At 34.8% G+C, this 13,668-nt stretch overlaps 1 protein-coding gene across 3 annotated transcripts in view; it reads right to left on the bottom strand.

Annotated features, from left to right (window-relative positions):
* Positions 1-13,668, bottom strand: part of LOC129221919 (peripheral plasma membrane protein CASK-like) — a 246,374-nt gene that overhangs the window by 22,086 nt on the left and 210,620 nt on the right. For all 3 annotated transcript variants that reach the window (XM_054856297.1, XM_054856298.1, XM_054856299.1), the window contains exon 4: positions 2,493-2,570. In XM_054856297.1, the coding sequence (XP_054712272.1) occupies positions 2,493-2,570 (78 nt within the window). The remainder of the gene's footprint in view (positions 1-2,492; positions 2,571-13,668) is intronic.

The raw sequence follows: 13,668 nt of genomic DNA, 5'->3' as shown, positions 1-13,668 counted from the left end.
TTTTATGGGAATATGTTTATGCAAAATAGCATGACGTGTAACAAGAGGAGAAGAAGGAGTAAAAAGTGCGATGCTTTCCGAAAAGGGGGTGGAGTGGGTCAAATGTATTGAAAAAAAGTATTATAACTCATTGACTGCCCTAATATGAAGTTGAGACTTCAATAGTGAGTCTAAAAATAATTTACACAAATAAAAGTTACCATTTAACTTATTGTCTTTAAAAAAAAGAAAAAAGTATTTTTTTTAAATGTGCATTAAAATTAGATAACACGATTCTGCTTATCTTGTTTAATAATGAAAAGTACTTCGTATTTCCTCATTCTCTGTTATTAAATAATTTAATCAACAACTTTCCCATTTTCTTTAATATTTGATGAACACGAATCAGCAGGAATTACAAAGCATAAATGCTAATAAGGGAAACTCGAAATATAATCGCAGTCAAAACAAATAACTGACTAAAGCTTTAGGAACCGCTTGCGAAAGATACACAATTTAAAGAGGGTAATGATGATTGTTTAAGCCAATTTATAACGGATTTATTTCGTTAATCATGTTTTTTAAGTTATAATTTAAATGTTATTGAAGGTAAATTTAAAACCACGTTCTGTGGAAATATTTAATATTTGTTGAACATTTCAGATTAATAAACGACGCAATATTGAGTTAACTAATCCAAAATTTTCATTCGCTATTAAGTTGTCTGTGATATTGTTATAATATTTTTCAAAAACAAAAAGAGAAAAACCTTTGAATGAGTTCTTTTTTCTCTTTAAATGAATTCCTTTAAATTGAAAAATATTGCACTTCGAGGAATGTGGGGTTGTGCGAAATTGCGAGCAAAGTGAAATGGTAAAATATTTTACCTTCTTTGAGTGCCACCTATCTAGAAATATTTGAACTATGTTATTAAAGATGTTTGTGATTCCAGTTTAAAATAAAAAGTTGACTTTGAATTAAATGACAACGAATGCCACTTTAAAAATTCGATACTGGTATTGTAATATTGTAAAGTACATAAATAATTTACTCAATTTCAAAGAATCATACTTTCGAAAATACTGCACATACTACATTAAAAAATACACGAATTTAAAGAGGAATATACCATTTTTCCAGTAAGTTTAATCATGGTCCCATTAGGTGGCACTGACGCTTTCGGGCCTTGACAATTTATTACTTTTCTGTGTTAAACCGTTGCAACTATTATCTACTCTTGAAATTAGAACAGAACCCTGTGCATCCAACAATCGATGACAAATTTCAAAGTTGGTTTATTTTTTAAATAAACCACGTCCATAGTTAATGGACGTCACCCATTTTGACCGCAAGAAGGTGCTGAACGAAACCTTGGCATCTACCAATCAATGTCAATGTAATGGAAAACAGGGATTCCCTATAGCTCCCTCTTTGTTGCCATGAGCTTCAGCGATGGTCATGACCTTTAAGCGTAAGCGAAAGTTAGTGGGGCCATGATACAATTGTATAAATGTGCAATGTTTGAGTACATTGTGCAAAATGTTCAATTACAAATGCACTGTCAATCGTTCGTAATGCTGCACAAATGCATCTTTGAGGTTTTTGTAGTGTTTTCGGCATCGGTAGTTGATACACTTATCTAACGTAACCCCATATGAAAACATCACATGGCGTGTGAAACGAACTAGATAACAGATTAGACGTTTATAGTACTACAAAAGGCTCACATAACGAACATTCGTAACTGAATGAAACTTGGTATATTCCTCTTTACATTCATGTACCACTAATGGCAACGTGTGCAGTAGTTTCGAAAAAAGGATTTTTCGAAATCAAGTCCATCATTTTGCTCATCCCTGTATACCAAAAAATTGTCTTTATTTTAATTATTATTTCTTTTTTATAAGAAGAGAAAGTTCTTGTTATTAAGTTTTTTTAATATTAATAGCCCTTCTGATGCTAGCTGCAGTACCTTTTTATTTAATATAATGTTGTTCATTTTAATGGGGTTGTTTCCTTCAGTCAAAAGTATTACTTTTGAGCAAAAAAAAAAAAATAAAATAAATAAATAAATAAATAACATGGACCCAGAAAAAACTTTTATTTTCTCAACAGTTATTTTTTATTTATTTTTTTTAAATGCCCAATTTTTGGAAATAAGGCATGGTCTTTATGACGTCACAAACGGTGCACTTTGGCGCGCCACTCCATTGCCGTCCTAAATGTTTACGCTTTGCTGTCAACCCCGTTGCCAGGTTACGATAATTTGCATTGTGCGCTAATGGCATCAGTGAATGATATTTCATCACTTGTGATGCCATGTGCAGAAGCGTTGAAAATGAATTTCAACCTCTGCACCGATTAAAATAATTGTTAAAAAATATTAATTAACATTACAGACTCATCAATGTTACCTGTACCATAAAAAAAAAATAAGAAGGAAGAATTCAGATCACGTGTTTGTACCTCCCACACTGGAATTTGAGTTAAATAATAAAAAAAAAAATAATTACCTTGCAACTGCTTCACTGTAAACAAAGCCTGCATGTGCCCGCTTTACGATTTCATAACACAAATCAGACCCTTCCATACTGTAAAAGACAAAAATTACTCAGCTTTACGACATAAAAGAAAAAAAATCCAAGTCATACATTTAAACATAAGTTATAAAGGAAATTTGTTCGCCGAGTTTGGCGATAATGCACATATATACTTCAATAGAAATAATAACCATTCATTTCAGAAAGAAACACATTTAACCACAAACTTATCATCTAAAACACATCTTCTGTTTCAAAACAATAAAATTCACTTTGGTTCAAAAAAAAAACTTCAAATTACGCCCTATAACTAATTCTGTAAGTAAATTCCTCCAATCCATTCACGTTCTAAAGCTATCAAAACAAACAAACGGCGACACTGCCATTGTTGGGTACCTGAAGAGATACTGGAGTTTAGCAACTTTTGTGGCTGATATGGGCAATGCAGGCAGTACTCCAATTTCCTCGATTAAAAAGGAGATTTCATTTAGTGTCACAGTCAATAAAGAAGCACAAGCGTTATCTAGTGTGGCCATAATTGAAGAGAATGTGTCTTCTAAATTGGTTCTAAATCCAAGTTTTATTATGATGCCTTAAGTCTGCAATTGGTTGTATTTCGCATTGTGAGGGGCAAACACATTAGATAGTAAGAGGTCAACAAAGACAGCCGTTCCTGCTTCAAAAACCAATTTCAATGCCTTTCGTTTATTTGAATTGGCGCAAAGGGGTTCCAGAAAAAAGTTGCAGAACGCATTGAAAGGGGGGGGGGGGGTTCAAGAAAAGGTAACAGAACGCAATGAAAAGGCAACAGGGAGCACTCAAAACGGCATCAAGACGCTGCGCCTGGCCAGAAAGGGCTGTTACGTCCTGATCGTGTCCAGCGTGTGGTTTTGATACTATCCTGGACTCTCATCACTGTGGCTATTCTGGCCACTGGATACTATTCTTGAGTTCTAACGCTTTTGGTAGAGGAGGTACATAAAGAAGGTCATTAATGCGCCCCCACAACACTGCAAGAACAGATGAACATCACGTGTAATGCAGCACACAAACAGAAAACGCTTTCTCGTTCGCACTCGTATTACCACCTGATTAACACAACTCCGAATCTTCGTGAGTTTGTGGTTATCCTCGCGCAAACTACATTTATACGAAAATTGAGGCAGTAAGAAGCAACGGGATGTAAGCAATCATTTTCTAGTTTGGAGTAAAATGCGTTCAAAGTTCCAGTCTAAGGTAGGCTTTCATTGAAAAGTTTTTCTAAATCATGCTGTATAGCAGCATCCGCCAGGGCTGCTAGTACCATCTCTTGCCCATGAGACGTTCACCTACCGTTTGTACTAATTGCCTCCAAATTTTTAATTTTGGTACTTACATCCTTTTGCTTATCATTGCCTCAATTTGTTGCTTTTCTATGAGTTTTTTAAATGTGTTAAGGACTTTTAGAGCATCCTGTATAATCTCAGTAAAAACATTTAGCATGCTGTTGAGACTAAATTATCTAAAAGCATCTACTTTAAAAGCCATTGTTTTATTATGATGAAAAGAATAACAATACCGTAACTATAAATGCTTTTGTAGAAAATTATGCACTCATATTTACACTACTAGTCTAAAATTTGATCTGATCTAAGTGAAAACCAATTTGTGATCAAAATAGAGTAATTGAATAAAGAATTTTATGGGGAAGCTTTTTCATCCCCAAGACTAACTCAATGTTACTACAAATCGCTAAATTCACGAATTTAATGACAAAAACTGCTCGCAAGTTTGCTCTATACTTGGCACTATAATCTCATTCGAACTGAAAACTGCATACTAAATACGGTATCAAAGAAAGGCAAACTTTAACTAAACTTGTTCTCACGAAAATTACAGCCATTTGCACTGCAAATTGGAAATTCAATATTATCATCACACAAAGAGTTTAAGCGAAGTGTTTTCTAAGTAACACTATCTGTATTCACATCGAATATTTAAAACTCTACAACTACAAGAACAGTTCCTAACTCAAACAAAGACGTAGATAATAACATCCGTAAAGCCGCGGTAGTCAAAATTAAGGAATCATTTAACGATCGCTTTTGATAATATCATTTAATTCCACCACCGAAACTTGAAACATAAGTCCAAATACGAAACATCGCTGTTAGCCTATTTGTGTGTTTCTATCAATAAAGAAACACTTTCTTCATCCATCACAGAAAAACATCCAGCGTTGAAATCGTAATCTTCATCATACTCTCTTTTAGCAAAAGTCTCAAGAGAAAAAAACCATGGCGCTCATAAAGGGAACGAAGATTAATCACCGTCTGCAAAGATCTTTTGAATCAAACTTCTTCCTCATATAGCATACACCCGAGATTCTCAGATTAAAAGAATTTAAATTCCCCGACTTTCTGCGTAAATGGTCTCATGAATACTAAGCATTTCTACCTCTGGAATCCCAGAAAGTATTTCAATCAATGAGTTTTTTTTTTTTTTTTTTTCTATAGATCGATCAGCGGAAAGAAATGGTTAAAATCCACAGTGAAGGACTTCATTAAGTTTCGGTTATCAATATTACAATACATCAGGTGTGTTTCTTGGATTGAATTCTTATAAAGTTTTGGGAATTACTATCATTTTCGAGCTGAATCGTAAATGAGAGTAGAGCAACGATGATTAGAGTGATCATAAAGAGTTTCTTTTAGGTTGTGCCCATGAAAGCGTTTCTTTCTACAATTACCTGACTTTTTGGAGAGTGAACGGTCTTACTTTAAGCTACTTACTTCAGGCAAAATTGTTCGTTATCAATATTGCACTACATCAGGTTACGTTGGATTGAATTCCAATAAAGTTTTGTTAAGCACTGACTTTCTGTTACACATTTTCCAGCTGAATTGTAAATGAGAGTAGAGCAACGATGATCCAAGTAATCATAAAGAATTACTTTCAGACTGTCAACATGAAAGCGTTTCTGTCTACAGTTACGTGAATTTTTGGAGAGTGAACAGTTTTATTTTCAACCAAGTAATTTCTCAACAACGATGTTGCAGGCAAAAGTTTCGGTTATCAATATTGCAGTACATCAAAGGTTACCTTGGATTGAATTCCAATAAAGTTTTATGAACTACTGACTTTCTGTTACACATTTTCCAGCTGAATTGTAAATGAGAGTAGAGCAACGATGATCCAAGTAATCATAAAGAATTACTTTCAGACTGTCAACATGAAAGCGTTTCTGTCTACAGTTACGTGAATTTTTGGAGAGTGAACAGTTTTATTTTCAACCAAGTAATTTCTCAACAACGATGTTGCAGGCAAAAGTTTCGGTTATCAATATTGCAGTACATCAGAGGTTACCTTGGATTGAATTCCAATAAAGTTTTATGAACTACTGACTTTCTGCTACACATTTTCGAGCTGAATCGTTAATGAGAGTGGAACAACGATAATTAGAGTGATCATAAAGAGTTACTTTTAGGTTGTCAACATGAAAGCGTTTCTGTCTAGTTACGAGACTTTTTGGAAAGTGAACGGTCTTACTTTCAACTAAGTAATTTTCCAATTACTTTAATTCAAGATGTTTCTGTCAAAATGTTGAGTTACCAATATTACCATACGTCAGGCATGTATCTTAGATTGAATTCCAATACAATTTTGGGAATGATTAACTTACTGTTATTTATTTTCGAGCTGAGTTGTAAATGTGAGTCGATCGCGGAGTAGCTTTGATTAGAGTGAGCATTAAGAGTTACTTTCAGGTTGTCAACACGAAAGAGTTTCTCTACGGTTACGTGACTTCTTGAAGAGTGAAGTACTTTTAACTGGTGTCCCTGTCATTTCGGCGATACGAAATTTCTTACCACCTGTTCTTCTTTTTCAAGCTTATCTTTTGGCATATTTAGGGGGGGGGGGGTAAACTTTTCAATCATGTAACTTCTCATCAATAATGCTTCTGGTAAAAGTTTCGGTTGTCAGGCCTCAAAGCATGAAAATTAGATTGAATTCCCAAAGTGTTGAGAGTTACTTTCTGTTACACATTTTCGTGCTGTGTTGTAAATGAAAGTAGATCTCTCATGATTTTTAGCTTACTTTCCCGTAAAGATAAGATAAAGAAGAAAAAACTTAAAAGAAATCTTAATGCAATTAAAAAATATCGCTAAAAACAAAAAAAAAAGTCAAAAAGGAATAAAATAATGAAATAGATATCGAAAAACAAAAAATTAAGAAAGTTGGCTACTGAGATGGAGAAAAGTGTGTCTACCTGTCTCACCTAATAACTTTTGAGTAAATAGTCCAATTCGATCAATTTTTTTTTTTTTTTGTTCGACAGATCTCGGCGAGTCACCTCATTCCCACATTTTACTTTTTGGTTTGAACAATTTTTTGTTCAATTTTGAGCGTTCAAAAAAGCTTAACATTAGCATCCCCGGAGAAATTTAAGCCAAAACGAACTCCTAACCTCAGGCACTAACTTACAGACGGATTTGCTTCAAACAATGTTAGAAAAAACTCTCAATGAAGGGGGGGGGGGCGTAGCTATTTTAAAGATGTTTTTTAACCAATTCAAAAGTTTTAAATATCAACAACACGAATAAAAAATTTGCCTCAAAAAAATTACAAAAGTTGAACAGATACTCTCAATTTTTGGTTTCAAGAAATGGAAAAAAGTTATTAATTAAAATTGAAATACTATATTTCGTAGACTTAACAATGGCACAAGTCAGAGATAAATATGATTGATTAAAACTGAAATGAATGCTGATAGCAAATAATTTTACCAAGGTTGCGGAGTCAGTGGAATATGACTGTATTTTACTGTGCATATGCAAATTTATATATTTATACTTTTCCTGTGGCAACGCCTCTGGGATTGCAGTTTTATACTGCGGTCTCTGGGACGAACAGCAGAAACAGTAAGACTGCGGCGGCATGATGTACACAATATAATTGTTCTTTAATAAAACCAAGCAAAACTACAATTGTGTCAGCCTCAGCTATTTCTCAAAATAAGTTTTACAGTCCACTACCAGCGATCAACATATGGTCCAGCAGCCGGATAATAAAATGGCTAAAACATATAATAAAGCTGAGTTGAACCGATTAAGGGGACGCGTAAAAGCAAAGCTCACGATTATAACTAAATTTGATGAGAAAGATAAAGAATTGTGTGAGAAGACTAAAGTTGAATGCGAAAGTAAATTACGTGATATCTCGGAATTAAAACAAGAATTGAAAAGGCTCTTCGAGTTATACGGTGAGTTAAAGTTGGATGAAAAAGAAGAATTCGAGTGTGATGAAATCTTCATGGAATTGGACTCTATCTGCGACACTCTGGAGGTAAACATTAAATATTTCCTTACTGGGTTTACTGATAAAACGGATAAGTCTAAAACTGAAGACTTTAGCGCTAACAATTCATTAAAGTTTGATTTGGCTCCTAAATTGCCTACTATCCCGTTACCTAAATTTAGCGGTAGAATTGAAGAATTTGCTAACTTTAAGGGTCAGTTTCAATCCATGATTTCTGCTAATGAAAACATTTCAGAAACTCAAAAAATATTCTCTTTAAAAGCTGCCTTACAAGGTGAAGCAAAAATGTTAGAAACTAGTGAGGACACGTTTAAATCCTTGTTTAGTGCATTAGAGGCTAGGTACGAAAATAAACGTACAATAGTGGATCTCCATATTCAGGAAATATTAGGATTAGAAAAAATAAATTTCGAAAACTCAAAATTATTGAGAAATTTATCTGATAAAGTTAAAAAGAATTTAAGAGGCTTAAAAGCGCTTAACTTAGAATGTAATGATCTTTCAAATGCGATAATAACGAACATTGTTCTTCAAAAGCTAGACAAAGATTCTAGAAAGGCATACGAATTATCTGTAGCTACTAAAGAAATTCCGTCATTACATGAATTATTACAATTTATAGATAACAGATCTAATGTGCTTGATCAATTAAATACGAGTATTTCTAACAAAAATGTAAAAGGGTTTCAAAATCCTATGTCAAAACCCAGAAATTTATTTAGTAATGCCGATAAGAACATTAAACTTTGCTTTATGTGTAATGAACAGCATTCTTTATTTAAGTGTAACCAATTCAACAATTTAAATATTTCTCAGCGCTTAGAATTTGTAAAGAATCACAAATTGTGTAGAAATTGCTTAAGGCAACACAAGTCTGAGTGTCGTTCAACATTCAAATGCTCGGTATGCTTTAAAAGGCATAATACATTGCTACATTATGAAAAAGACAAAAATGACAGTAAATCAGTATCTTCAAATGTAAATGTTAATAATTCGTTTTCCGCGATAGAAGAATCATCGTATAAACAAGAAGCGTCACTCGCAAGCACGCTCCTAGCTCAGAAGTCAGGAATTTTATGTACCGTTTTGATGTATGTTACCAATGCGAGTGGAAGGAAAGTGAAATTAAGAGGAATTTTAGATAGTGGCAGCACTGTAAACTGCATTTCTCGTGAAGCCGCTGAATTTCTTGAGTTAAAAAAGGAAGAATCGAATCTTTTCATTTCTGGTATCAATGGTAAAGAGAGTTTTGTAAAAAAGTCGATAACAGCAACAATTTCAAACGAGAAGGGAGATTATACAAAAACTACAACCTTTTTAATTTTACCAAAAATTACGGGACTAACGCCGATGAGTCGTCTGGATGTGTCGCGGTTAGATTTTCCCAGCGGAATCGAATTAGCGGATTCTGAGTTTTTTATTCCTAACAAAATTCATGCATTAATTGGGTGCGAATTCTTTTTTGAATTGCTTAAGCCGGGGAAATTTAAATCAAAAGATAATTCTTTATTTTTGCAAAACACAGTGTTCGGATTTGTAGTATCGGGAACAATAAATAACGTAAAAGTAAATTTCTTTGCGGGTTTGACTTCCGAAAAGGAAAACTTAAATCGTACAATTCAGAGATTTTTTGAGATTGAATCGTTTCCTGGAGATGCTGGGTATGACAAAAATGTTTCTGTTGAAGAGTTGTACTGCGAGGAATATTTCATTAAAAAAACTAAACGCGATGATTCTGGTAGATATATAGTTAAACTTCCGATAAGGGAAAACAGGAGGTCATGTTTGGGAAACTCCAGAGATGTCGCAGAAAAACGTTTGAATCAACTTTGGAAAAAATTAAGCGAAAACGAAGATATGGCAAGTCAATACAAGTGTTTTATGGACGAATATCTGTATCTAGGGCACATGGAAAGGGAAATTGAGTGTCCTTCAAACACGGACAATGGTTATTACATTCCACATCACGCCGTTTTACGACCAGATAGTGTATCTACGCCTTTACGGGTCGTATTCGATGCTTCAGCAAAAACAAATGAGGGTAGTTCACTAAATTCAATTTTACTCAACGGAGGTATCGTTCAACAGGACTTGTTTTCCATTGCATTGCGGTTTAGAAAACATCAATATGCTTTCAGTGCTGATATAAAAAAGATGTATCGACAGATATTAGTAGATCCTGAGGATCGAGAACTGCAAAAAATTCTTTGGAAAACGGATTCGTTTGGCCCCGTTGAAACTTATCATTTAAAAACTGTAACGTACGGCACAAAATGTGCGCCATTTCTGGCCACTCGAACGCTAAGGGCTTTGGCAGATGATGAACTTTAAGATTACTCCGATGCATGTTAGTCCGTGGAGTTTGTGACAAAAACACCGAAAACATTTCACTTCCGGATACCAGTCTGAAATTTTGCACAATGCTTATGTACATATCTAAGAACAAAAATCCGCCGGGAGGCATTTGATCACAGGTCATGAAGCCCCTGTGATGACGTCATCAAAATGGCCGCCGTTTTAAGAAAAGTACGTTCGTTTAACTGCTTAGAACTCTATTATGGATCTTAATATTGTGATATTAAAGTATATCATTTAAAAGTGCTTTAAAAGAGCTATTTAATAGTGATTGAATTTTTTTCCTATCACAAATAGTTTAAGAGTTATTACAATTAACGTCATCAAAATGGCTGCCAGGAAAGGTAAGTACGTACGTTTAACTACTTAGAACTATATTACAGATCTTTATATTGTAGTATTAATGTGTATCATCTCAAAGAGCTTTAAAAGTGCTATTTAACAGAGGCTGATTTTTCCTCCGAAGACAAGTAGTTTTAGAGTTATTAAAATTTCCGTCATCAAAATGGCTGTTGTGAAAAGGTGAAAAGTTTCGTATAAATGCATAAATGCTCAAAACGCTATTAGAAATCATTCTTCCGTAAAAAATAGGTGCACTAAATAAAAGCTCTAAAACAAACTAGAGAAATATACATTTGTCCCCCCCCCCCCCTTAGTAAATAGTTTTAAAAATTTCACTGCAATAACGAAAGTGCATGGAGCGGGAGGAGGGGGGGGGGGATTCTCATTGAACTTTTCCAACTGTTCTGCCGTATCTTACCCGCAGTGAAACTTTTAATTAAAAATTCTTTACTGGAATAAATACACATATGTATTGTCCCATAATAATTCACTTCTCTTACAAGTGCGAACGACTGCCGTCTAGCGGCAAGAATCAGAACGACTACTCGATTTTTTCCCGCTAACAAGCTGTAACGTTGGATTGCCGTCCGCCTAGCTCGTTTCTTTCCAGTTCTGCTGTTCTCAGCAGTAATTAATTCCATAGTGATATGCTTATTATTCAGATATAATTTTCAATAACTGAATATTTGATTGGTTAATGCTGCAGCAAATAATATCAAATAAAGGTGAGTCATATAATTCTATTAAGGTTTGAAATCGATAACTTCGATTGTTCGTTCCATCTAGCATTAAAATTATCATACAGCTTGTATTCATTCCCTTACGTCATTTTCAATAAGCAGCACGTATTAAAAACTCGCAATATTTTTTAGAATAATTTTTTCTCCTTCATTTGTTCCATGTGACCTCAAAAAACTAAAATAGCCTGCAATCTTTTCTTTAATGTGATTTTGAAAAAGTAAAATATTTAATGAATTAAGTGTTTGTAATCTAGGTCCCATCTACGCGCCCTGCTAAAATCTATTCAGTGGGCTATGCCGAATGAGTATGGCGAAAATAAAAAGTTGGTCATGTTATGCGGTCTCCACATAGAAATGGCTGTTTCATCTGGAATAGGTAGCATGGCTTGAAGGAAGTGGATGAACTGAACTCCTAGTAGAAACTCATGTAACAACATGAGTTTCTACTAAGAGCAGAAGGAACACTGAAAGTTTGGATGTGAAGAGAAGTCGATACGCTCACGATTTTGCAGTGTAACCACTCTCTAAGTTCTGTTAAAGAAAGCGTATCAAAATCGAAAAGATGTAGACTAAACATTTACAGACTGGATTAAGCGAAGATCAGAAGAATCGCCTCAGTTTAAGTACTGGAAGATCACCATGGAGCTAGAATGTATACTTTTAAATCTGGTGCGCACTATTCGTCAAGGAAATTTCTCAGGTTTTACTGTCACTCTTGAGGACATATGTCCATGTAGATGTTTGCTCTTGATCATACAAATTATGCCCGATGGTCTTCAGTATTTCTGTTCTATTGGAAGCAGTTACCAGAGATGCATCCAGCTATTTTCCAGGAGTTTCATAGGGGAAATATATCTGACTCCATAACTGAGAGAAAATTTTCCAAGCTGGCACACGGCCATTTGCATGAGCAAAATAACAAGTTAATTTAAAAATCATCAACTAATCTATCCCGTTTAAGTCATATGAGGCTTCATTAATACAATGGATAGTTGCTGGACCGGAAGTTGTGCGCATGATTGGGGAGGTTGAAGAAAATCAGAGCCTGAAGTCTGACATCACTACTGAAAAGCTAGATACTAGGTACATGAAGGTATTAGAAGCTTTTGTATTTGATGTGAAACTCATGTTTCCAGCTTAGTTGAAACAATTGAAGAACATGGGAATTCTTTCGAAGATGACGATTTAACTGCAGTAAACAGCAACAAAATTATTCTTTCGGAAGAAAGTGCCATTTCTGTGATGTTAGCGCAAGCCAATTCAATACATTTGTAGAAGATCGCTTAGTGTTAAGAAAATTATCCATACATGATGTTATTAAAAGAAACAATCTCCTCTTGATGAGCAGAAAATATTTCTGTTCAGTCCAAAGACAAGCAAAACATTGTTGATTTGAGGGGGGCAGCTATATTTTTGCTAAGCTATTTGTTGCCGGCCAAGCAACTCAAATAGATGTAAAAGAATTTTTTCCCATGAAAACAGCTCGTGTCCACCTTCTATATCCAACCTTGGCAAATTTAGGAAACCAAGATAAAAGTCGAACGTAGTTTCTTGTATCGTCCAATCTATTGGACTGGTTTTGACGGCTATTCCGGAACCAAATTATTCATTGATGGGGCTGCACTGATTCTTATGCTTTTTCCTCAGTCTACTCGAATTGTCCAACAATACTGCGATCAGATTGTGAAGCCGTACATATTAATGAGACTAAAAAGCGTTCATAAGGTAGATTTAGTTTTTGACCGGTATTCAAAAGGAAGTTTGAAAAGCGACACGAGACAATCGAGAGTATCTGGACCAAGAATAAGTATTAAATCCAATGTTTTGATAAAAAGTCATTTACTAAATTTCTTGCGAAAGATAAAAATAAAGAGGAGTTTTTCGAATTGTTGGCAGAAAATCTCGTGAAGATGGATCTACCAGATGGGAAGCAGGTTGTATGCACCTACAAAGACACTGTAATTGCTTCGGTCAAGAACAATTTTGAAACCATGTCTCCTGTATCCCACGAAGAAGCCGATGCGATGATATTCCTTTATGTGCAGCATGCAATAGAAATCTCGGGTCATGCTAAGATCACCGTGAAAACTGTTGACAGGGATGATGTAGTGATTGCTATATTCCGAGTTCCGAAACTGCAAGGGCTATGGGTGATGGAAGTGGAGAATATTTGCGGTATCTTTCCATCCACGTTTTGCACCCTGAAGTTGGTGTACCAGATCGTCTGCCTTTTTTCCATGCCTTTACATGAGTTGATCCGGTGTCTAGTTTTGCTTGCATTGATAAAACCAGGAACTGCATTTAAGATGTGGATGGCGTTTAGAGATGCTGACAAAAAAAATTTTTGTACTATACTAAAGTACCCGAAAGCATCAATGAAGACAATAAGCATTTCCTACTTATTCAACGCTTCG

Source organism: Uloborus diversus, chromosome 5 (assembly GCF_026930045.1).
Source record: "Uloborus diversus isolate 005 chromosome 5, Udiv.v.3.1, whole genome shotgun sequence".
NCBI classification, from domain to species: domain Eukaryota; kingdom Metazoa; phylum Arthropoda; class Arachnida; order Araneae; family Uloboridae; genus Uloborus; species Uloborus diversus.
The sequence above is the reverse complement of the archived record's forward strand: the minus strand, read 5'-3'. Positions and strand labels throughout refer to the sequence as shown.